We start from the raw sequence: 25,036 nt of genomic DNA, 5'->3' as shown, positions 1-25,036 counted from the left end.
CTGATTCTCACCAGGAGACCAAAACTTTATCACGGCATGCAGTGTTCGCTCACACCAGAGATCCTGTTTTCTGATAAGAAGAAAAATAGTCTCAGTGTGTTCGGACTGAATGTCCTGTGGTCACGCTCTAGGAGCTGGGGGATGAGGCAGCAGCTGGCGTGGCTGGGAGGGACTTCATGTGTCCCCAGGGAATGACAGAATGCAAATGACAGATTTAGGGTGAAAAAGAGATTGCACAGCCAAGTGAGCTGCTGTCGAATGTAAGCCAAACCAGTTATAAATCGGAAAAATCAAGGGCGCGGCAGCCATGGCAAGCTGACGTCACCGTGTGTGCACTGTGCAGGCTGGGCTGAACATGGCTGCTATCAGCCGCGGAGTAACTCATATCCTGTGTGTTGGGTGTAAGCATTATATAATCTCTGTGGTTAAATAGCAACAAGACGAGGTGGAGAGCCAGGTAATTAAAAATCCATACAAGCCCTCTAACGTATGATCCCCAGCAAGGAAATGAGAAGCAGCTTCATAATTAACCTGCTGTGGACCCGGTCACTCAACCACACATTAAAGGGACATGGGAAAGCCTCGGGAGCCACTAGGAACTTTCCCACCACGTGCCATGAAGGGACAGACTGGGAAATCGGAAAGAAGGGGACACAGTTCTCTCACTGGAGATGGGTGGGGGCTGATGATGAAACACCTCTCCGTCTGCTGCTGTTGAATCTGCAGTTGGAAGAATGCCAATAACAGAAAGCCTCTAGAAGGTGATTAAAATAGCGCGGGATAAGGATGCTACTGAAAAGCTTGCCAGGCTTGTCCCAAAGGCCTCCCCTGCACTAGACCAGACATAATGGTAGCTTAACAAATGACCCTTCCCCATGTCCTGAGTTCTGTGAACACTACGGGTGCTGCACTGCAGGCCTTAGCCTTTGATCGATTTAAGCCTCAAAATAACTCTTGGATAGAGTCGACTTCTATAGCAGAGATTGACAGCTGCTTGCCAAGATTTCTCATTCCCTTTCCGGGCTCACAGACAGACTGCCTTTTTCCAGACATGCTTCTGGTGAGCTGCAATTCAAAGTGTTAGAGAATGAAATAAAACAGAAGGCCAAACACAGGGAGAGCAACAGAGAATAAGAAAAGAAACAAACTTTATGATGATCTAGCAAAGCACAGACAGACAGACCAGCGCTCAGTTAGAGCTCGGTGTGTGGGTTTTTTGTTTTGTTTCACGTGAAAACTGATCTTCATTGTCAACCCAACTGGATAATTAGAGCCACCCAGGAAGCACACCTCAAGGTGTGTCTCTGAGGGTGTTTTTGAGGCTTAACTGTCTAGGGGAGACCTGCCCTGTGGGTGGTGCCATCCCTTGGGCTTGAGTCTTGAAGTGAATAACAAGAAGAAAGGAAGCAGAGAACCGTGGGTTGCTTCTCTCTGCTTCCTGACTGTGGATGCCACATGATTACCTGTACAGCGCTGTAGCCATGCCTTCCCCGCCATCATGGGTAGGCACTGAAGTCATGCCTTCCCCGCCATCATGGATTGCACCCTCAACTTCAAATCATGAGCCCCAGTAAACCCTTCCTCCCTTTCTTCAGTTGCTTTTGCCTGGTATTTGTCCGAGCAGTGAGGAACGTAATGAATACAGAGAGGAAACAGGGAGCAACCAAGGTGGGACAGTCTGATGCCTTTGATCAATGAAGTTCTTCATTTGCTGTGAATGCCTGGCATCCAAAGACTGCAGCCCCATCCCAAAAACACCTCAAAGACCCTTTTGGAGATGTGATTCTCACCCCTTGGGATTCACAGGCTTAGTTTAACATGCGTAGGGAAGTGCCGTCAGCAACCCGTCACAAGCTAATTTTAGAACATTTTCCAGCTACAGTATGAGAAACTGGAACCACTAACCCATTTCCTTCTCCACCTATCTCAATAGCCCTGAGCGACTTCCAAGCTAATCTTAGTCACCCTCAATTTGCCTATTCAGATATTTCTCATAGATGGGAGTGCACATTTTTAATGACTGGGTTCTTTCTCTTAACACAGTTTCAAGATTCAAGCATGCCATTATATAGAGCATTCTTTTTCATTGTTAAGTAGTGTTCTATTGTATGGATGGACGACTATAATCAGTTGTGCATTTAGATGGCTATCATAAGCAACGCTTCTGTGGACATCTGTGCATGGGTTTTGTACACTGCCACTTCTCTCCTGTACTTATACCTTGGAGTGAAGTGGTTGGGTCATACAGTACCTCTGGATTTAATTGAGGAACCAATAGAATATTTTCCTCAGCAGCTGCACCATTCCCCATTCCCTCCAGCAAAGCGTAAGGGCTCCATGGCCTCCTCATACGGTACTATCTTTTTATTTTTTTGAATCAGAATCCCACAGTGAGTGTGAAGTGGACTTCCCCCATGTAATCGTCTTCCACATTTGTGCTCATTGGACTCTGGTGTATCTTTTTTTTGGAGAACATTCTTTCAATTCCTTTGTTCAGCTTAAACATTTGTTGTTGTTGGTTTTTAACTCTCAAGTTCCTAAGGTCTTGTGTTTCTCAGTTTGGCTTCGAACTCACTATGTAGCTAAGGACGGCTCCGAACTCCTTACCTTCTTGCCTCTACCTCCCATGTGCCACCACAGCCTGTTAATGCTTTTAAAACACAGGCAGGATACCAGGTGTCTGATCATTTTCAATTGAGGCAAGCTCAGTATACCGTTAAATTTATCTTCTCAGAGGTGAACTCAAGTGGCTTTGTGTATTTGTTCTGTATCCACCACCACAGTCTAACTCCAGAACATTTCATCACCCCCTAAAAGAAAAGCCTTCTCTGTCAAGCAGTTACTTCCCAGTCTCCCCCTTTCATAGATCCCAGTTACCACCACGGTGCTTTCTGCCCTTCTGGGGTTCCCTGCTCTAGATAGTTCGTATAAGTGAGCCCAGGCGAGCACGTGTGTCCTGTGGTGTGGGGCTTCCTACCCTTAGGTAGTGTGATACTTTCCAGACTCATCCTTGTTGGAACATGTACCAGTGTCTGATTTCTTCTTATGGCTTGCTAACACCCCCTGCCATTCCTGAAGAGGACCTTAGCCCACCCCTGAAAGCACCCTGGTGGTGGATTTTTGCAGAGTTGCAAGGGAAAGAGCTCAGCCTTTGCTCGCCCTGTGCTGGCCATTTCCCATGCTGTAACGGCTCGTTCAGAATCAATGCCCTGAGAGTCAGCACATTTACCGACTGCCAAACCTACACCCTTGAGGAGAACTTGACCTAGTCCATCGCCTGTTTTCTAAGGGACGCCATCTTTATGCAGGATTGTAAGAAGTCAGCATGGAAGGATGGAAAGAGACCATCCAACTCTCTGTTTGTCTCCTAGCTGACAAAGCCATCAATATCAACAGCTTTTCTAAAATGCAATCATATTTTCACTACACTGCCCCAGGACTTCTGGCTAGAGGTGGAAGCCGCATGCTCACGGTATGAGTCTATCTATGCAAAATATCCGGAGTAAGACAACCCACAGACAGTTTTCAGCGAGACAGAAGGGGGGTGCAGGGGAACACCTCTGCAAGTAGAGATGGAACGAGACAAGTGGAACATGCAGAGCTTCGAGACGTTTTCTCCCTTCTTGGTTATCCACCCCTCCCCCTGCCCCCAGGTGTGTCTGTGTGTGTACTTGCTGGGGTTTGAACTCAGGACCTGGGGTATGCCAAGGACAAGCTTTATCATTAAGCTACACTCAGATCTCTTTTTACTTTCTTCAAAGATATCTTATTATATCTGTATGTGTGCATGTGTGTGTGTGTGTGTGTGTGTGTGTGTGTGTGTGTGTGTGTGTGTGTGAGAGAGAGAGAGAGAGAGAGAGAGAGAGAGAGAGAGAGAGAACTTACGTCACAGCGTGAGTGTGGAGGTCAGAGAACAACTTGTAAGAGTCAGTTTTCTCCTTCTATGGTGTGGGTCCCAAAGATGGCCTCAGGTGGTCAAGCTGACTGGCAAGAACCTTTACCCACTGAGTCCTCTTACCAGCCCTCTTTTCAATCCTTTGAGAAGCAAAAATATTTCTATTTTTTTGTTGGTTATTTTTATTTATTTTTGAGACGAAGGTTTCCTTTGTTGCAAAGGTCAGCCTGGACCTCCTGGGCTAATGACCTTCCCTTCAGCCTCCCTAGCTACCTCCCCACCACAGGTACGCACTGGCTAAAAGCTTTTAACCGCAGAGGACATCCCATTCATGTGTCATTTCCCTCTTGTCTCCTGTACCTCTGACACTGAACTGAGAATCTGTTGCCTGAAAGTGAAAAACTATGAGAATTCGCTTTCTTTTGTCTCTTTAAAAGGAGTCACAGTTTGATCTGCTTTTTGACCTTCGTATGAGGTGTGTTTTTGTTGCTGTGACCATGGAAAGGGAAACTTACAAGGAAGTGTTTATTATTTGGGCTTATGGTTCCAGAGTGAGAGTCCATCGTGAAGGAGGAGGCATGGCAAGGAAGCCAGAACGGAAGCCAGAACGGAAAACCCGGAGATCACATCTTCAACAGAAAACTTCAAACAGAGAGAGCAATCTGGATTTGGGGAGAGACTATGAGCTCTCAGAGCCTCCCCCCTGCCCCCACTACAGTCTTTGAGCCTGTATGAGCTGGCTTTTGTATATGGTGTGAAGTAGGGGAAAAACTTTTCTTTGTCCCGTGTAGCTGTCTTGTCAAGGTTATTAAAAATCGTGGTGCCAGACGAGAGGTTTCTGGAGGTGCTGTTTATTCCGTTAATTTATTCAGCTATCTCTGGTTTGTCATAAGCGTTTAGTAGCCCTTAGTTCAAGGCTGCTGTGGACTTCTTGTAACAATGACCATTTGGAGCTAATTCTCTTCCAAATTTTAGGCACCCTCTCATACTTCACCTGCTCCATTATTTGGAACTTCTCCCACTTCCGGTTTTTTTCCAGAATGCAACTGACAGTTCCTAAGTCGTGTTTACTACCAAAGTGTGTGTGTGTGTGTGTGTGTGTGTGTGTGTGTGTGTGTGTGAGAGAGAGAGAGAGAGAGAGAGAGAGAGAGAGAGAGAGAGAGAGAGAGAGAGAGAGAGAGAATAGATGGCTGGCATGGAATCACTTTGGTCTAAAGAAGGTGGAGGTCTGCACTGCTCCCTGCTTGGGAGTGGGTTTCCAACTCTCTTCCCAGACTCAAGCTGCAGCATCCGGGAATCTAACCTGCTTACCAACAAAGCAGATGACCTTGAACCTGTGACTCTCTGGACTTCATCTCCTAAATGCTGGGATTTCAGGTCTAAACCACCACACCCTGTCTATAAAGCACAGAGGATAGCCCAAAGTTTGGTGTTTGCGAGGTAACTCCTCTACCAACGGCTCTGCGTCCCCAGCCCCGGGTGGGCTTATACTAAACGATGGCATCGCCGATCTGTGTGTCCCGTGTCGTCCCCCCCCCCCCCCCCCAGAACTGCTCCATCTTCCAGACATTCTTTCCTGGGATGGAGACCAGCAGATTTGGTTGGGGATGGATGGTGGGTTTGGAGCGCGCAGGTTGCATGGGGGTGGCGCGTCCCCAGCAGCGCTGGAAACTCAGGTGGCGTCGGGCGTGGCGGCGCCCAGGTGTGCCAGGGAGGAGGCGGCGCACCCTGCCTGGGCTCCTGCGGCCGTCTCAGACCCGAGAGCCACTCGGGGACACAGAGCAGGCAGGCCGGGCGGACCCTGCAGGGAGCGCAGAGCGCGCCGAGGGACGGTCCTCCAGGTTTGCTAGGAGGCCGCAGCGATGCCAGGCCTGTGGAGAGCAATCGCCCTGGAGACCCTTCTGGGTAAGTCGAGGCAGTCCTGGCGCACGCTGTCTGGGCTTGTTCCCCGCCGGGGCGGCAGAGCCCGCAGAAGAGGTCTGGCGCCGGCGGGAATGGAGATGCTTATCCAGCCCTGGACCGGAGGGAGGGAGGGAAGGAGGGAGGGAGGGGAAGGAGGGAGGGAGGGAGGGAGGGAGGGAGGGAGGGAGGGAGACCAGATCCAGATGGAGGTTCCCAGGCCGGGGTTCCGCAGCTCCCACGCCGCCCTGGCGTTGCACGGAGCGTTCTCCGCGTTGATCTTGTGCAGCCCCGGACCGTGTCCTCAGTACAGTTTAGTGTACTGGACTTAGTTTTCCCAAGGAAAGGGCACCCGTCTTCCCCAGGGGCTGTAGGCGAACATCCGGGGGTAACTGCTGTCTTTGGCCTTGCCCCCTGCTAAAGTGGTCTTGGTAGCTGTGAGTATACTAGCGTTTTGTAAAAGAAAAAAGAAAAAAAAAAGCGTCTGTGTCTAGTATCCTGGGCTCATTTAGCAGTTTTGCACGAAGTGCTGAGGATTTAGTGTTCTGACTCCGAGGGAGATGCCCATTTTGAAGCAAGCCGGCTTCTGTCCTGTGGAGGGCGCTCTCCTGAGAGCGAGAGTTTCTGGGAACAACTTGTTCTCCGGAGAGACTGAAACTTATTTCTCTGCCTCCCTTCTGTGCCTTGTAAATTGGGAGGTGTGAAGTGACTCACACTGAGTTCCTCTGGGAGGCTTGATCTTAACTCTGAGAAGTGTGAGGTGGTGTGATTTCTGCTGATTAACGACCTGAGGCTGAGAAGGGACGGAGAAAGTTAAGTGAGCTGGCTAACAGCATCCTCAGCATCCTCGGAGGAGGCAGGCTGCTGGGAATTTCGCTCCTGGTGACATTTACTACTGGGGCACACCAGACAATCACTCAACTTTCCAGTTCTCGGGAGTGTCTGTTGTACCGCAATGGTTTAGGCTTTTAAGAGAGAGTATAAGGTGTATACATCCACCCATAGGACATGGGTTGTTTGAGGGACAGGACATCTGGTTAAAACCCAGCTCAAGCCCACACACGCCTTTAATCCCAGCACTCTGGAGGCAGAGGCAGGAGCTCTGTGAGTTTGAGGCCAGCCAGGTCTACAAAGCGAGTTCCAAGACAGCTTGGGCTGTTACACAGAGAAACCCTGTCCCGAAAAGCCAACCAACCAACCAACCAACTTGGTACATGTCAAGTGCCACATCCTTAATTATCATTATTGCCTAAGATAATCACACAGCCTGTGCCCACAGCGGTGCCTCTGACTTCAGATCTGTTCCACTCTCCAGCCCTGCCCAATAAAGCCTGGTTTAGGATGGTGCACTCACAAGAAAAGGTCTGTTGCCTAAAGATAGGGCTTTAGGGGTGTAGGTTGGGGTAGGTGGAAGGAATGTTACTTTTTTAGTTTTATGCTATTTCTCATTACATATGTATGGGCTAAATTAGGTGAGATAATTTTGATCAGAGTCGTGACGGGAAGCCAGTTTCATCTCAGATGGTTCAGCCTTTGACATCTTACTTGGGATTATCTGCAGGTGTAGACATGGGTGCATGACTACGTGATTATGGGAGCAAACAAGAGATGATAGAAGACTTACTACAGACATTCTCCACCCTGCCTGCTGGGTAGGGGAAGGAGTCTGCTACCAACACCCAGCTGGAGCCAGAGATAGGAAATCCAGAGCAGATTGGGGTGGCAGGTCACCAATAGGAACGATGCCAAGTCACATTCTCTCTTAAATGTCTTTCCTAGGCTATGTCTCTTGGTCTCTCTATCACGGACTGGGACCCATGATCTATTACTTCCCCCTGCAAACACTGGAGCTCACGGGGCTGGAATTGTTTGGTGTGGCCTTTCTCTCCCCGATACTCTTAATAATTCCTCCATTCTGGAAACTCGTTCATCAGAAGTGGACACTCTCTCTGCTGAGGATCGTCACTGTCGGTAAGATCTGAGCGTCCGAGATTCTTCTGCCAGTCAAAAGCAAAACGGTGTAGACTGTTCATTGTGTGGGGAACAGTCAACTTTCAAAAATCACCAGTTTCTTTTCCTTACTATCCCCTCAGGAAAAATGTAGTGAAATTGGAAAACTATACAGTGTCAATTCTTTTTATTTTTCTCTCCTTAACATCTCTGCTTGACTGGAAAAATCTAAAATTCTCTGGAATAAGGAGTGGAAAGGTGCACTGGAGAACAGGCCAACCATGATAAGCCTTAGAAGTGATGAGAAAGGAGGCCAAGTAGTACAAGAAATGAGAATGATGTATCCGAGACAGTCCCAGCAGGTGGCCAAAGAGTGGGTAAAACCTATCTGAGATTGCTACCCAAAGGGCTGATTCCCACATAGTTTCAATGAACCAAAAATACAAGACCAAAAATGAACAAGAAAGCCAGCAGATGACTGCAGTCCTTGGAAAGGAAGTGCAATCAGTTCTTTAAAATACAGTAAAACTGGGCCATCAAAATGATTTGGTAGGTTAAGGGCGTTTGTTGTCAAGCCTGACGACCTAAATTCTATCCCTGTGTCTCACATGGTGGGTGGAAAGTTGGCCTTTCACCTCTACACACAGCACTCACTGTCGTGAGCAGGCATATGCTCACACACTCACACACACAATAAACGTAATAAAAATGTAAAAATAACGAACCTTACATAGCACAAATGATGCATAGGTATTTATGGCTTCCCAAGTGGATAGGCAGAGAAAAAATATAACACTGTATTGTAAGGATGGGACAGCAGGTGCTCATGCATGGCTGGCGGGTATATCTATCAGCACACATTTTAAGGAGATCTGTTTAGCAGCAAAGAGCCTTTCCCCCAGTGGTCCCACTCCTAGGTCTGTGTCCTATAGATACATCCACATATACATGATATGTTGAACATATGAATTATTACAGAGATAGTTATACTGCTAGTACAGAAATGATCCAAATGTCATCTCTAAGGGATTGATTAAATAATCAATGCTTGTGAAACTTGGACTATTACAGAGAAAAGGAGTATTATTAATAGATTTAAAAAGGAAAAATATGAGCTCAAATCTGCTTGGAGCTGTAGCTGAAAGTCCAGACTTCTTACCCTGCGGTCGCAGCCTGCCAGGGTTCTCTGGACTTTCCTTACAGCATTGGTTGGTGAGCTACGCTGGGCAGATCTGTCTGGAAGTTGACACGTCACATTTTCAGGAGTGGTGTTTGGAGTTCTTAGGAGAGCAGACCAGCCCTTGGCTTTCCCTGTCCTTGAAGAAGGCAGAACACAGTGCAGCGAGTTTGGAGGTTCCCCATCAAGGTGCTGGCTTGATTTTAGAGCTGGGTTTCAGAAGCAGTAGTGGGGAAGTCTCCTGGATACCTTTCTTTACAAGGATGGTGTCCATTAGAAATGGTCAGCTGTGGGGGATGGAAGGGAAGCTGCCCGGTACTGTCTGCAGTGACTGCTGGATTGGAATTGCGGCTGGCTTTTGTTTCTGTATGTGAGTCACATGACCTTAGCCTCGCAAGACTTGGTTTCTCATCACATTCCAAGTCGGCTTCTACAGCAGGATTTTCTCTGTGACACTCTGTGACACAGGATTTTCTCTGTGACACTATGTGACACAGGATTTTCTCTGTGACACTCTGTGACACAGGATTTTCTCTGTGACACTATGTGACACAGGATTTTCTCTGTGATTTTATGGGATGGTAAGTCTGGGTACAGTCTATGTGTCCCCTTATTGCCCTGTCAAAATACCTGACAAGGCAGCCTAAGGGAAGGAAGGTTCTTTCGGCTCACAGTGTGGGGACACAATCCACCAGGACAAGGAAGGTAAGACACCTGGTCATGGGAAGGTGAGTCTTTCTGACAATTAATCCACTCTAGAAAGCCCCTCATGACTATGCCTTGGAGATTTTGTTTTTTGTTTTCCCCTAGGTGATGGTGGATCCTATGACACTAACAACCAGTATCACCCATCATAACAGCTAGTTATGACACGTATCACTTCTGCTAACCACTGTCCTTCATGAAACCCTGATCCCCGAGCGGAAGAACTATAGAGACGTTAGACAGGGACGTCACTTAGAGTTGAGGAGGAAGAGGCCACCTCTGCCGAGTGCTGCCCTGCTGACTGCTGGGCACAGCTGATGCTCTGCAGAGGCTGCCCTGGGCCACAATTTGCTGTGGACCCCCTGACTGTTACATGCAAGCTCACCTCTGGCACCTTCCGGTGTTTAAATCAACCACTATGCAATTAACTATGAAGCTAATTTGCACTCTGCCTCATTCAGATAGCAAAAATAATAGTAACAACAACAACAAAAAAGACAGACAATACCAAATGCTGGCAAGCTGGGCAGTGGTGGCACACACCTTTATTGGGAGGCAGAGTGAGGCGGATCTCTGTGAGTTCAAGGCCAGCCTGGTCTCCAAAGCGAGTTCTAGGAAAGGCGCAAAGCTACACAGAGAAACCCTGTCTCGGAAAAAAAAAAAATCCAAATGCTGGTACAAATGTAGAGCCATCAAATTTTCCTTTGTTGTTGATGGAAATGCAGAAAATGTAAAGTGGCATAGATGCTCTGGGAAACTGTTTGGCAGGGCCTTCTGGGATATTAAGCAGAGCTCCGCACCTTGTCATATACTCTAGAAAAATGCAAGCATGTGTTCACATAGCAACTTGGGTACATGTGTTTATAGCCATGTTATTCACAAAAATCCAGACATAGAAGCAACCAAGTGCCTGTCACCTGACCAATGGATAAGCAAAATAGAGTTTATTTATGCAGTGGGGTATTACTTAGCTATGAAAGAGTGAAGGGCTAACCTAGGCTACAATATAGATATATTTTGAAAGCAGTAGGCTGAGAGAAAGAAGCCAAGCACAAAGGGCCACATACTGTAAGATTCTACTGATGTGAAGTTCCCCAGATAGGGAAAAAAAAAATCCATGGAGACAGAGTAGTGATTGCCAGGGCTGTGGGGTGGGAAAGGAGGGATGCTATGAGAAAGGGAATCCTTTTGGGGGGTAGAGAGAGTGTTCTGGAATTAGTGGGGATAGTTGACAACTTTGTGATTGTGCCAAAAAACTATTAAGGTATATACTCTAACATGATGAGCCTTATGTGAGAATCCTAGCTAAATGAATACAAATTAAGTAGGTGTATGGGTGTCTGTTAATTCTATCCTCTTTACGGTAAAGACCATACCTGACACAATGCTTATCAAATGCTGATGGTCAGGTGCCAGGGCATGCTTGCCAGCTCATTTCTCCTTTCTCTGTCTGTAGGCAGCATAGCCTCCTTTGAGGCTCCGAATGCCAAGTTTCGGTTGGTGGTCCTGGCACTTGGCGTGTCTTCTTCACTGATAGTGCAAACTGTGAGCTGGTGGTCAGGAAGTGGATTGCAAAGGTATGACTCACGTCTTCTGTACCTATAGACAAACAGGTATGACCAGTTCCCAGAGGGAAGTTCTGACCATTAGTTTCAGGTCAGTTTTTCCTTTCACGGGGCCTTGTAAAAGTCACCTTCCCTTTGCAGAAAGTAAAGGTGCAAATACTTGCCATAGATTTTATTTTGTTTTCTTGGTACTAGTGCCTGAACCCAGGCATTGAGTATATTTGGTATTCTCCCTGCTATTTTGCTATATTTTCAGTCCCAATAAAGTTTAAACATTATAACAATTAGATTTATTTGTTTTCTAAACTTTTATTTAGCATGTGTGTGTGTGTGTGTGTGTGTGTGTGTGTGTGTGTGTACATGTATGTGTGGAGTCCAGAGGACAGCTTTTAGTAGTTGGTTCTCTTCTTTCACCATGTGGGTCCCAGGGAATTGAACTCAGGTAGCCAGGTTTGGCAGCAAGTGCCTTAATTTGCTAAGGCATCTCTGTTAGCATGCAGGTATTACACTGGCCTGCCCCTTGGGGACCTGGCAGGGTGTGTCACCAACTATAGCCACTCCCCGTGCACATGTGCTTTCTAGCATTCAGGCTTGCACAGAGTCCTCACCTGCAGCCACTAACAGCACCCTCTGTGCTCAGGTGCTTATCAGTATTCAGGCAAGTCCACTGGCCAGCTGCTACATGACTATGTAGTCTTTGTGCGCATGTGCTATGTCCCCTTATAAAAGGCAGGCCCCTGCTTGCCTCCCTTCTCTTCTCGCTGCTTCTCATCTCCAGAGGCAGACTCTGCATCCCCTTCTCTCCCCATCTCCCTTCCCTCCAATAAATATCCCACATGAGTTTGTTGTTTTGTGTGACTCTGTGGTGTCCCTTGGCTCCAACCCACCAAGGTCGTCCTTCCACCATTTTTAACTAAACTACAACAATCTCACTGGTTCCATGGGCAACAGAAGCTGGACTTGCTAGTTTTTTGTGGGGGAGGGAGTGTAGGTGGAGTTTTTCATCAAAACTACTGGCTCCCCAGTAAATGCACAGAGACTTAATTATAAATGATTGGCTGATAGCTTAGGCTTGTTACTAACCAGCTCTTACAACTTAAATTAACCCATATTTCTTATCTATGCTCTACCATGTGGTGGTACCTTTTTTCAGCACAGCATGTTCATCTTGCTTCTCACCACATCTCCTGGTGACTCCTGTGACTCCACCCTTCCTTCTCCCAGCATCTTCTCAGTTTGGCTTTCCTGCCTCATTTCCTCCTACCTCACTGTTGGCCAGTCAGCTCTTTATTAACAATGAGAGTAGCTGGGTGGTGGTAGTGCACACCTTTAATCTCAGCACTAGGGAGGGAGAGACAAGCAGATCTTTGTGAGTTAGAGGGTAGCCTGGTCTACAGAGTGATTTCCAGGACAAGTTCCAAAATTACACAGAGAAACCCTGTCTCAAAAACCACAACCAACCAAACAAACAAATAATGAGAATAACACATTTTCACAGTGTACAAAAGGGTTATTCCATAGCAGGGGGGAGGGCACCAGGGTGGGGAGGTGGACCTGGGAGGAATGGGAAGCAAGTGTGACTGGGGTGCATTGTATGGAATTCCCAAACAATTAATAAAACTACTTTATTGGAGAAATTATTGTAAGTTGTCTAGGTACTGGACTCTACAAAGGCCAAGTCAAGGACATCACTGACGATTACCAGCAACACAATTGCAGATCCACATTCTGTTAAAGAAATCCATAGAGGATGTAGTACATTGAATCCACACTTCACGTCTTCAATAAACTATTTTCACTTCCAGGTACCTCAAAATCTGGGGATTCATTTTGGGACACATGCTTCTTGTTGTCCTCCGCATATGGTACACATCATTAAACCCGATTTGGAGTTATCAGATGCCCAACAGAGTGATATTGGCATTGAGTGCCATAGCTGTGTTTGAAGGCATTGGCACAGGTAAGGGTATGGTCAGTTTGTGTAGGGATCTTCTCTCTGGTGGCATCTGTCTCCCCCTGTGCACAACTGAAAAAGCATTTCTCTTTGGTGGTGCTGGGAATCAAACCCAGAACCCCATTCACACCAGACAAACACTCTACCAACTAAGCTCAACCCCTAGCTCAAAGACAACTTGTAAAAATAGCTTTCTGCACTGTAGCTCCATTTCAACTTCCCCTCCTGAGCAGTAATGGACAGAGACAATGGGCTGTTATGTAGGCAGACGCCCCGGTTCCTCGGCAGTGCACATATGGCAGAAAGTAACAAGAGAACCTTGGACGGGATGTGACTGTGTGTCCATGGGGGACTTAAAGCAGATCCTGTCCTTCAACTCAGTTCAGCTCTGTCTTCTCCATTTCTCTGCTCGGATGGCATGGGAGTCTCCTTTCTCAGTATCCATCTGCCCTGTGTCATTATTTCCAAACCTCACACCCTTCAGGTATCTGAACTCAAGTGTTATCTGACTTTCTATTTGAAGATGTGTTGGGTCGGAGGAGCCTGGAGACACCCAGCTGACTGCTTTTCATTCAATGATCCAGCTTAGAAGACTTCTTCTCTCCGGGCTCTCAGCTTGATCCTTGACCTCTCTCTAGCCTCACCACCCACTCCCACCCCTCCCCCTCCCCATAGCTTTTGGCCGGCTCCTTCCTCTGACCTTGCTCTCATCATAACTTCCTTCTCAGTAAAATCAGGCCGCCAGTCCCAGAGGCAGGCCCCAGGGCTGCCTTCTGTCCTGTAGAAGCCTTAACAGAGTTGCACAGCATCTCTCCAGTAGGCTCTTTGTGTGGGTACAAAGACAGTCAGTCGCCTGCCAACATTTCCTCTTATGTGAAGTTGAGGCTTTGATGAGAGTCTCTAGTTAAACAGCACTCAGGAATGGGCCAGCACGACACTTAGCTAAGGAGACATGTGGCCTTAGTGCGGTACCAGTTTCTCTTCACTGGCTGTGTGACCTTGGACCCGTTAGTTGATCTCTCGGGGCTTGGATTCTCTCCTGTAAAATGGGATTGGTAACACAGCAGACCTCAGCCATTGGTAAAGATGAAGTGAGTCGTTTGGAGGGGCTCACACAGCCGAGGCTCCTCATGGACACACAGTCATGACTTGGGTACTTAGATTGTTCCACGAGACCCTGTTCTTTCATGAGAAAGCAGCCTTTGGTGCTAGGATGTTATATTCAAGTTGGATAATGCTTGTTCTCTCAAGATCGCGTTCACCCCCTCCCCGGCTCATCTTTCTCTTACTCTGTTACCTGCACATGAATTTGGTAGCTTTTTGCAGTTTTGTCTGTCAGTTCTTCCTGCTTTCCCTTACACCACCCCATAGCTAGCCAGAAATGAACCCTTTCATCGAAGAGCTCTGGCACATCCAACTTCTGAGAGTTCCAATCTCCACTCTCCTATAGGAAGCTTATTGAAGCCATGGACCATTTCCAACCACCGAGAGTCCAGTAAAAACAGAGCCTGAACATCTTTTACTCTCCTTCTTCTCCTTCTTCTTCTTCTCTTTCTTCTTCTTCTTCTTCTTCTTCTTCTTCTTCTTCTTCTTCTTCTTCTTCTTCTTCTTCTTCTTCTTCTTCTTCTTCTTCTTCTCCTTCTCCTTCTCCTTCTCCTTCTCCTTCTTCTCCTCCTCCTCCTCCTCCTCCTCCTCCTCCTCCTCCTCCTCCTCCTCCTTCTTCTTCTTCTTTTTAAAATTCTAGATGTTGACTACACCAACTCTGAGGGGAAGAAGCCCAGTGAGGTCACCAAGGGCATGGCCTCTCGATCTAGCTGGCTGTTGCCAGGTGCTGCCTTCGGGAGCCTCATGTTCCTCACTCACTGGATCTTTGGAGAGGTCTCTATTGTTTCCAGATGGGCAGTGAGTGGTCATCCTCATCCAGGTCCTGATCCTAACCCATTTGGGTGAGTTCAGCTCTGTTAGCTATGGGGGTGGGGAGAGAAGCTCTGTACTAGAGGATTGTGGGAAAGTTGAGGTGAACTGAGGGTATATAGAAGTAGACCCTACATTCCTGCATGGGAAGCACAAGGAGCCCCTTACCTGTGGAAGGCAAGGCATAACATCTGCTGGTCATTCTTCTCAGCCCCTCGGATGACAGCATTGGATGTTTGTTGGGAAAGATCACAGTGTCATTGGGAAGCAAGACTCTTCCCACGTTCTCCTCTGCAGATGGGTAGAACGGAATTGTTTTCCTCATAAACTTAAGAGGATCCAGTGGATAACAACACAAGTGACAGTCTTAAAACAGGGCTTGGTGTGGAGCAAGTGCTGGGTTTGACATTCGATTTCAACCACGTGAGCAATACTATGTTGTAGCTCCTGTTGCTAATGGAGTCCCCATTGATATTTACGTCAATTATAATTTTTAAAAAATGTACATGGGTTGGGGATTTAGCTCAGTGGTAGAGCGCTTGCCTAGCAAGCACAAAAGCACAAGGCTCTGGGTTCAATCCTCAGCTCAAAAAAAAAAAAAAAAAAAAAGAAAAAGAAAAAAATGTATATGAGTGCTTTGCCTATGTGTTCATCTGTACAATATATGTGTGCCTGATGCCAGAAGATGCAGTTACAGATGTCCGTGAGCTTCCATGTGGGTTCTGGGAAACAAACCCAGGTCCTCTGCAAGAGTGACAAGTGTTCTTAACTGCTGAGGCATCTTTCCAGCCCACCTTGGAGTCTCCTCCTGTGAAGTTTTTATAAAAATAACAAAACAATGAAATGGCCTGTGGTAGTTAAAAATAAATAAACTGTCAAACGGTCACTTATTTTAGCAAAGAAGACACTAGATAAAAGTAGTACTGAGATAGAATAAAAAAAGGAAAACTCCACAGCACACATTGCCAATGACTTTTCCTTTGGCCTTTGGAAGAGTCATTTGAAACGTCAGGTGGCTGCTATGAGCTGTAACTGAAGAGTTGAGAATTCAGTTGTTGTGTCTGCACTGACTGTGAAAGACTACAGGTGTTAGACCGTTTGCTACTTCAATGTTCTATGTTGCTTGATTTTATTTTTGGCACTGTATATTAACTCCAGAGTTTACATGTAGGCAAGTCCCCTTTCACTGAACCACACCACCAGCCCTCCTCGAGTGTTCTGTGCACTGGTTCCCAGTGGCTCTCATTATCCTGAGTATTTCATATCCACAATGTGATATGGATGGATAGAGCTCGATAGAGTAGATAGATTTCTGATCAGTGTTCGAGTGATTAATTTATTTTCCTTTATTTACAGAGGCGTGGTTCTGCTGGGCTTGGCAGGTGGGTTGATGCTTTCAGGCTCATCATGGCTTCGTGATGCTGGCTTAGCCTGGTGGGCAACAGGTATGTGGAACTGCAGATGCAATGTCGTTGCCCCAAACAGTGAAGTGTCTGCTATAGATATCTTGAAGAGCTAACAAAAAAAAATATATATATATTGTAGCCGGAAGGTTTCTCCAGTCCCATCTGGCCCCTTGGTCCTGTGTTCCTCTGTTCCCACCCAGCCCCACGGTCCCTCGCCCTTCAGCTGCTTACAAAGTAATCATTCAGAGGCCTATGGCAGAGCTTCTTGCTAGCTAGCTCTTTCATCTTAAATTAACCCATTTCTATTCATCTATGTTTTGCTATGTGGCCGTGGCGTTACTGGTCTGTTGTCATTTTGTTGCTCCTTGGGCGGCCAGCTTGCATCTCCTCTACTCTCCTTTCTTCCACTCTCTCTCTTGGATTTTCCTGCCTGGCTCCATCCTTCCCTGCCATAGGCCAATGCAGCTTCATTTCTCAACCAATCAGAGGAACACATAGTCATACAGAAAGACATCCCATAGCAATTATATTGTCTATGTAAGACCTAGTATGGATAGATCAAAGCTGATTTCAGAGGAATTGGGAGGAAAGTTACATGACCTTAGAGTTCAACATTAAGTAACTGCCTGCCATGGACCAGGTGGAAGGCATAGTCCTGACCTGGCAGGTCTGGAAAACCAGTGGACAGAGTGTAGACTTGCTCCAGCAATGGATCTGTCTCTGGGATCTTAGCTGTGTCCTCTCTCGGGTCTGTGTGGCTGGAGAAGCCAGTGTATATACTTCCTGACAGCACTTAAATGAGCAATAATTACTTAGAAAGTGCCTTAACAGAAATGTTCTGGAAACTACACGGACCCTATGTTTTCTGCTGTCTTGTGTCTGGATGGTTGTATTTAATGAACATATTTGTAACTCTGCAAATAATTTCAATTTCTATTACTGGGAAGATTGTAAGGCTAGCTACTGTGGTGCCCAACCCCTTCCCAAAGATCAAGCATCGGCCTAAGGTTTGCTGCATGGTCTCCTTCTAGGAGTGCCAGTGCCAGGCTGCGGCTGTGAGCAGGCCATGTTCCGTGGCTGTGAGCAGGCCATGTTCCGTTGCTGCGCTTTGGGTTGCTGGGAGTTGAGATCAACCAGAGGTCTCCTGAGGTCCTTTCCAGCTCTCAGCCTCTGGTCATGCCATGGGCTTTGCTGTTCTCTTGCCCGACTCCTGCTCTTTCTTTTTCTTTTTGTTTCTTACAAATAGGAGCAGCTTCGGCCGTGGGTCTCCTTTACCTATGCACATGGGCAGCAGCTGTTTCTGGATGTGGACTGGCAGTCTTCACGGGGTCTATGTGGCCTCAAGTACTTGGACATCTTGTGAACTCAGGGACAAACCCTGGGGAAACCATGGCCACTGGCATGGCTGTTTATCTTTTAGAGACATTTTTCTGTGCCTGGTGCACAGCTTTTAAGTTTGTTCCTGGAGGTGTCTACGCTAGAGAAAGATCTGATGTGCTTTTGGGTGAGTACCTGTTAATAGATCCAATTAAAGGAACAGATACAAGTTCCTGAAGACTGGCCAGGACTTAGCATCTTATATGACTCTGGAAATAAATAGGATAGATAGCCCATGTTCTTTTAAGATAGACTCTAGGTAAAGAAAGAAAATTTAGCCAGCCAGGAGAATGGCTAAATTATAATGAAAAATAAATTTCATCATTTGTTGCTCAAATTAAGTACACTTCTACAATATTACTCCACTGCCTTTTAAAATGAATTAGTTTGCCAGGTGTGGTTATGCACACCTTTAATACCAGTCTTTTGGAAGCAGAGGCAGGTGAATCTCTGTGAGTTCTAGGCCAGCCTGGTCTGTATACTGAGTTCTGGCTTGGCTAAGGCTACATAGTAAGACTATGCCTCAAATAAACAAACAAATAAAATGAGTTAGTTGAGAAAAAAAATGTCTAAACCATAAGAGAGCCTATGTGTAAATCTTAGTGTTGCAAAACTCAACAAAATTAAATGTTTAAAGCTTATTTCAAAAATATTTTTAAAGTTATTTTTCTGAAAAAAAAAGGAAGTTACTAATTTATAGCAGGTATATAGAAAGCCAACATTGTCAATCTCTTTCTCTTTCTTCTTTTTGTGACAGAGTCTTACTTTGTAGCCTAGGCTGGCCTGGAGTTCACTCTGTTGATCAGGCTAACCTTGAACTCATGGGAATCCTGCTTAGGCCTCCAAATTGCTGAGATTACAGGCGTGAGCCATTAGAACGGGCTACCTCTCTGAAACTGAAGTAAAGCGTGCCGAGTCCTCAATAAAGCCTAAGAAAACGGGAAGGCATCAGGCAGTGGTGGCGCACGCCTTTATCCCAGCACTTGGGAGGCAGAGGCAAGCAGAACTCTGTGAGTTCGAGGCCAGCCTGGGCTACAGAATGAGTTCCAGGACAGGCTCCAAAGCTACACAGAGACACCCTGTCTCAAAAAACCAACCAAACAAACAAAACAAAAAGCAAAAACAAACAAACAAAACCAGGGAGGCATCAGTGCTAACAGGGATTCAGCAGTCCTGGCTTGTTCATGCTTTGAGTTTTTATGCTTGTTCGTTTATTCTCATAAAAATTACTGTGTCTGTGCTACGCTCCTGGCACAGTGCCAGGTGCCGGAGATGAAAAGCACTCAGTGTACCTCCCCACAGGGACTTCCCTGGAATGAGGGAAGGGAGCTTACATGGATAAAGCAAATCCTTAGGGGAGAGCCTGATGGGAGAAGGGTGGCTTCCACCCACAGCCCACCACAGGTCTCCCAGTCACCACCGCATCTCACGGCAACCTTCCTACCCCACGAGCTAGACTTCTGTCAGGACAGGCTATCCTGAAAGACTCCCTATGAAGTGAAACAGGATCTTTGAGAAACAGGCTTTGAGAATTCCCTATTTCCTATCTTGGCTGGAGCTTTTCCCTCCTTAGAGGAACATAGAACCCTGACCCCAACTCCTCCCAAATCCTTCCCCACCTCTCTACCCACCTAACGTCACATTCTTTCTCTTTATTAAAACAAACAAACCAAGAAACAAATATCTCACAAAAAAGACAAAAATAGGGAGTCCCGTGGGAGGCCAGCACCCACCTTTTAAAGGGTTCCTATGAGGAGGAGAGAGGAATAGTTAAAGCATGGGACATCTTAAAGACAGGGGAAAATACAGCTTTTCTACATTTTGAAAATATTCTTTTTGTTTGTTTGTTTGTTTTTCGAGACATGGTTTCTCTGTGTAGTTTTGCGCCTTTCCTGGATCTCGCTCTGTAGACCAGGCTGGCCTCGAACTCACAGAGATCCACCTGGCTCTGCCTCCCGAGTGCTGGGATTAAAGGTATGTGCCACCACTGCCTGGCCGGAAAATATCCTTGATGCTTTTCCCAGAAGTCCAAATCATCTTCATGTCTTTCATAAATTCTCAATTCATGTTTAGAAACAGTAGAATAGTGCACATGTTTTTTGAGATAGGGTCTTATGTAGCCCAGGCTGGCCTCTTAATGTAGCTGAGGATGACCTTGAACTTCGGTCCTCCTGTCTCCACCTGCAGAGTGCTTGGGTTACAGGTATGTACCACCATGCCCAGTTTATTCTGTGGTGGGGATTGAACCCCAGGGCTTTGTGTATGGTAGGCAAACACTCTACCTACTGAGCTACATCTCCAAGCCAAGAATGGCATTTGAGTCCAAGGAGAACAGCTCCATAGTACTGGCATAAAAATGAGCTGTTCAGCTTTTCTTAGACTCTGGCCTCTGTGCCCGAGTCTTTTAATTAAGACTAAAGGCCCTGTGCTCATGAGGACACTTGGACATGTCTCAATATCTGAGGTTAGCATGAGCGAGAACCAGAACCACTTAGCCTTTTGTTATCCTGCTACACACTCCATGACGTTGACCTAAGACCCAAATCCCCACGCACTTTGGGGTGCTTCAACAAGAAAACTCCTAGAGGGCACAGAGACAAATAAGACTGGCCCTGGGGCTTTCTGAAAACATTTAAAAATTTTCATTATCTGCATGCATGCCTATGTGAGGATGTCGGATCTCCTGCAACCGGAGTTAGACAGTCGTGAGCTGCCATGTGGGTCTGGGAACTGAAGCTGGGTCCTCTGGTAGAGCAGTCCATTCTGCTAACCACAGAGCCATCTCTCCAGACCCTGAAAACCATTTTCACCCCTTTACACTAACTCTTTCTGTTTTGTAATCAAATAGTCCCCGGTCCTCAGCAGAGGGTCCTCGGGTGGTAAGAGACACCAACAGGAACATCTCCAACAAGACTGTGAATGACTCCCATAGACATCAGTAGGACAGGCTCTTCGGGATCAGTGAACTAATTGCTCCAAAAGACAGCTGTGGTGCAGAAGTGTAGGCCTGAGCTGGTCACAGAGCAAAGGCTCTTTAGGAATTTAGAGCACATACAGCAATCCTAAGACTTGGGAACTTAGCAAAAAAATAAAAGGAACAACAGTGGTTTCTCAAATCCTGGAGCTAATTCCACAAAGACTCACCTGTCTGCTTGAGCAGTTGAGCAGAGCCCTCTAGGTTCGACCATCCCTCATTGTCATATGTTTCGAATGTTTAATGTATTATTGTGTGCTTCATTTTTACTTATTTGGCCACCACCACCCAATCTCCCTCTGTTTCATGTTGTTATCTCCCACAGTTTCACACAATAAGGCCCTCCCTATTCCAGCAAGCCCCTCTTCAACACAGATTTGGCCTGGGAGGCCCAGGGCATCAAAAGCCCAGGAGCAGGACAATGGGTTCCAATAATGGGCTTAGGGGTTTGGCCTATCCTTCTTCCCCGCTTCAGGTCCCCAACTCAAGGGTTAGGGAAGGAAAAGAAGAAGCCAGAGGAGGGAAGGGAAGAGAGGCAAAAAGGAGGTTAGGGTCAGAAGACACGAGCCCAGGCGCTGGGAGCAGCTGGATTAACCCGCAGAGAACATGCTAAGTCTGTAGAGAAACATAGCCCCATCCCTCTGGATCCAAGGGCAGGGATCCCCTCCCTGCACAACCCCAGACTGGAATCTACTTGCTTCTTAATGATCTTGCCCCTCTGGTAAAGCCTGGTTCTATCTGCCTGGCACCAGCACTGGGACGCCTGATTCTATAGAGAAACTCGCCCGGTCATTCTTCCTGAGGATTCCAGCACAGGCTAGGCCCTGCCCAGTGGAGACGGGGTTGAGAAGCAGGCTTGGGGGTCAGCTAGAAGTACACTGATGCAGCTCTACATCGCCTTGGCGCATTCATCCCAGGTCTGTTCCTGGCTAGTGAATGGTGATAACCGACGCTCAGAATAGCATGAGATTATGTGGAATACCTTGCTTGGGGGGCACAAGTACAGCAGGGACTTGGGGACCGAGGAGCTTGGCTTGGGCAAAAGAACCTCTCTCTGGGGGTCTTTCCGGCTGCAGCCCAAACCTCACAGCCACAGCTGCTTGTTGGCCACACCCCAGACATATCCCAGGCACAAGGCATGATAAAGACAAGAGTTCCTAGATGCAAGGATTGGCTCCCCAGCGCCCCCACCCCACCTCCGTGTGCTTGGGTCTACGCTGAATCTCAAAATCTGATGTGGTGGAGGCCAGCTGGTAGTGTTTTGTGAACCACAGGGCCCAGGCCACAGACCACAGCTGGGTAGGCTGGGAAAGGTTTGTTGAGCCGCTTGACTGGGATAAAGGTAGCCGGGAAAGCGGAGTCGACAGAGGAGCAGAAGCGCAGAAGGTCCTGAGGACCTGCCTCTAATCCCACATCCACATCCTAACCCTAACCCTGCTACCCTGTGAAAGGGCTTAGAGAGAAATAAATGAGGCCCATTTGGGGCCTAGAGGGTGCTGACCCCTCCCTCGGCACAGAAAAACAACCATCAGGTCCTGCAGAACCAGGGGCCCCCTGTGCCCCTCAACAGGGTGGTAACAGGCCTCTGACCACACTCCCGTTTTCAGAGTCCTGTGGTGTCCTCCGAACGCAGCAAGTCCAAGCTATGACTTCGGAGGCTCAGGTCTTCAGGTCCCTCCGGCCAAGCCATCCACCCGTTTTCCACGCTCTATCGAGCTGCTGTCCATAGCTGATGAAGTAGGAGGGTCATTGCCGTCCTGGACTGTGCCCAAGGAGATAAGAGACCGTTCCCCGAGACCCAATTTCACCACGCAGGCCAAGCTGGCTAGCTGCAGGCTCACCTGTCCTCGGCTCTCCCCAGGGCTCTGGCCTACCACCCCGCCTGTGGAGTCTGGAAAGTTCACATAAAGCCCAAAAGCTTCAAGGAGGCAATCAGGCCCTAACGCTCCAGGGTCCCTTCGTTATACGGGAGTTCCTGACCCTGTCCTTCCATAAGCGAAGGCACTTAGCGTCGGGCTTGTGCCTGGGTGGGAACTTGTTGCTTTTGGTAGAGTTCAGACGGAGCCTCTAGGGCCAAAGGGAGTCCCCGTCAGGATCCCGCGGCGGGGGCACCGTTCTGGCTTCAGCACCTGGAACTTGGGAGGGCTTTCCCCAGGGCATCGTTCACCCCCCCCCAAAACACAAGCGCGCCCGGCTATCGGCCCATCGGCCCACAACAGCTAGGGCATTTTGCGGAATCTCTCGCTCACGAGCCCAAAGGCGGGAACGCCCCTTTAAAGGGCCGCGGCCGGCTTAACCTTTTGCTTCAGCTTGCCCGGCGCGGGCCCCTCTCCTGCCCCCGCAGTCCGCGTGGCGTGTCCCGGTCGCGGCGAGCCGGCTCCCGCCCGCCGCGGCCGCGCTGCCAAGGCGGGTGCCCTGCCCCGCGCCCCAAGCCCGGCCGGGGTCCCTACCTCGGGACCCTGGCTCTTTCCCGGCTCTGGAAAGGTGGAGCACTCCCCGCAAAAGAAGCTGCCACCTGAACTGCGGGAGGAGGGTCGAAGGGAGGGGGCAGGAAGGTGGGAAGAGGAGGAGGCGGAAGGCAAAAGCCGGGCCCCAGCCAGAAGTTTTTTCAAAAAACGGAATGTACAAGTTGACTCCGCCCTTGTCCGGACCAGGGCCCTGCCCACCGCCGCTGCGAATTCCCCCTGCTCTCTCTCACCTCTGGTCCCTTCTGGGTCACCCTTCCCGTACTGCAGGAACTGGGGCCGGTACTTCTTCCTGTTCTCTTCCAAGCTGTCCCCAGGTACAGGGTGAGGGCCTCTTGGCCTGGACCCACACTGGGAAGGTCCCACCACTGCCCTACCCAACCTGCTGAGTGCCACTTGCCCACTAACACACAGACAGACACACACACCACACACACACACACAACGCCTAGCACTAAGAGCTAATGTGCAAAGCAAGGGCATAGGGCGTATGGTCATTCTCCTACTTCTCCAACGAAGTATAAGATGGTCAGTTATCTGCTAAATGGCTCCTCTGAAACTACCCCTCCCTGTCCCCCAGCTCTGCCTCTCCATGGCCTGGAGGAAGATCCTTCCACACAGCATTCTACTATCCATTGTGAAAGAGGAGCGCTGTTCCTTTTGGCCAGTGGAGGTCATCTAAGATGTTTGCAGACAGGCAAAACGCAATGGGTTTCTCATTTACCAGAGCAAAGGAAACTGAGGTCAGAAGGAAGACTGAAGAGGTCCAGCTGCAAGGTGTTCATAGGGAGTCAGGATTAGAACCATGGTCAATGATGATTCTATCCACACCATCTAACTTTAGGGAGTCAAAAGAACCACTTCCTGCCCCCAGGTGGTGGGGGTGCTGGAGAGATGGTTCAGCAGTTAAGAGCACTGGGCTCCTCTTGCAGAGGAACCAGGTTCCAGTTTCCCAAGTACCTATATGAGAGCTCACAATGATTCTTGGTAGCTCCTATTCTGAGGAATCTGACACCTTCTTCCTGTCTCCCATAGCACCGAGAACAGATGTGGTACAGCATACACATGCTAAAAACAATTTTTAAAAACACACACAACAACAAAAAAGCTGGGGGCTTGAGACGGTGTTCTCAATGCAGGGCCCCTTTATTTTCCTGTGCTCTGAGGGGACTCTGTCAAGGAGGCCTATGTCTCATCACAGGTCTATGTCCAGTAGATAGGCTTTTCCGCAATCTGTGCCTTGGAATCAAACTCTTTGACTGAGGCAGAATGGAATGTTGGCCACGGACAGTTTTCTAAAAGAACGTGGGCCTGAGGTCAGGAGAAAGAAGTCACAGGGTCTGGTGCATGAGGTGACCCACTGGTGGGTGACTTCCCACAAGGGACCTCCCACTCTTTGCCTGTCCTTCTCGTATCCAGGCATATAGAGGTTTCTGGCATGAGCACTTTGAATGGTGGCTGCTCCAAGATGGGAGGGTGCAGAGAATTGGTTGCAATGTCAGGTTGGGGCAGAGGCTACAACCTTCCTGCTTCCATGGAGTAAAAAAAAAGAACGGGGGTGGGGTGGGCGTGGGGGTGGGTAGGTGTAGGGGCACAGGCCTATGAACCCATGAACCCAGCCACACGGAGAAAAACAGATCACTTGATCTCCCCAGAGTGGAGTTCCAGGCTGGCCACGGCTAACACAGTGAGGACCGTTCAAGAAGACAAGAAGATGAATGAGGAGGAAGAGGAGTGAGGGGGAGGGAGGAGGGG

General features: G+C 48.1%; 1 protein-coding gene across 1 annotated transcript in view; it reads left to right on the top strand.

Annotated features, from left to right (window-relative positions):
• Positions 1-5,757: 5,757 nt before the first annotated feature.
• Cwh43 (cell wall biogenesis 43 C-terminal homolog) overlaps positions 5,758-25,036 on the top strand; it is a 45,087-nt gene continuing 25,808 nt past the window's right edge. Inside the window, exons 1-11 of the mRNA XM_036200329.1 lie at positions 5,758-5,800; positions 7,574-7,765; positions 11,083-11,203; positions 12,997-13,151; positions 14,890-15,091; positions 16,416-16,504; positions 17,712-18,011; positions 22,450-22,553; positions 22,678-22,843; positions 23,161-23,371; positions 23,471-23,598. Of these exons, the coding sequence (XP_036056222.1) occupies positions 5,758-5,800; positions 7,574-7,765; positions 11,083-11,203; positions 12,997-13,151; positions 14,890-15,091; positions 16,416-16,504; positions 17,712-18,011; positions 22,450-22,553; positions 22,678-22,843; positions 23,161-23,371; positions 23,471-23,598 (1,711 nt within the window). The remainder of the gene's footprint in view (positions 5,801-7,573; positions 7,766-11,082; positions 11,204-12,996; positions 13,152-14,889; positions 15,092-16,415; positions 16,505-17,711; positions 18,012-22,449; positions 22,554-22,677; positions 22,844-23,160; positions 23,372-23,470; positions 23,599-25,036) is intronic.

Source organism: Onychomys torridus, chromosome 10 (genome assembly GCF_903995425.1).
Source record: "Onychomys torridus chromosome 10, mOncTor1.1, whole genome shotgun sequence".
Taxonomy (NCBI): Eukaryota; Metazoa; Chordata; class Mammalia; order Rodentia; family Cricetidae; genus Onychomys; species Onychomys torridus.
This window is presented reverse-complemented; position numbering and strand designations above follow the sequence as displayed.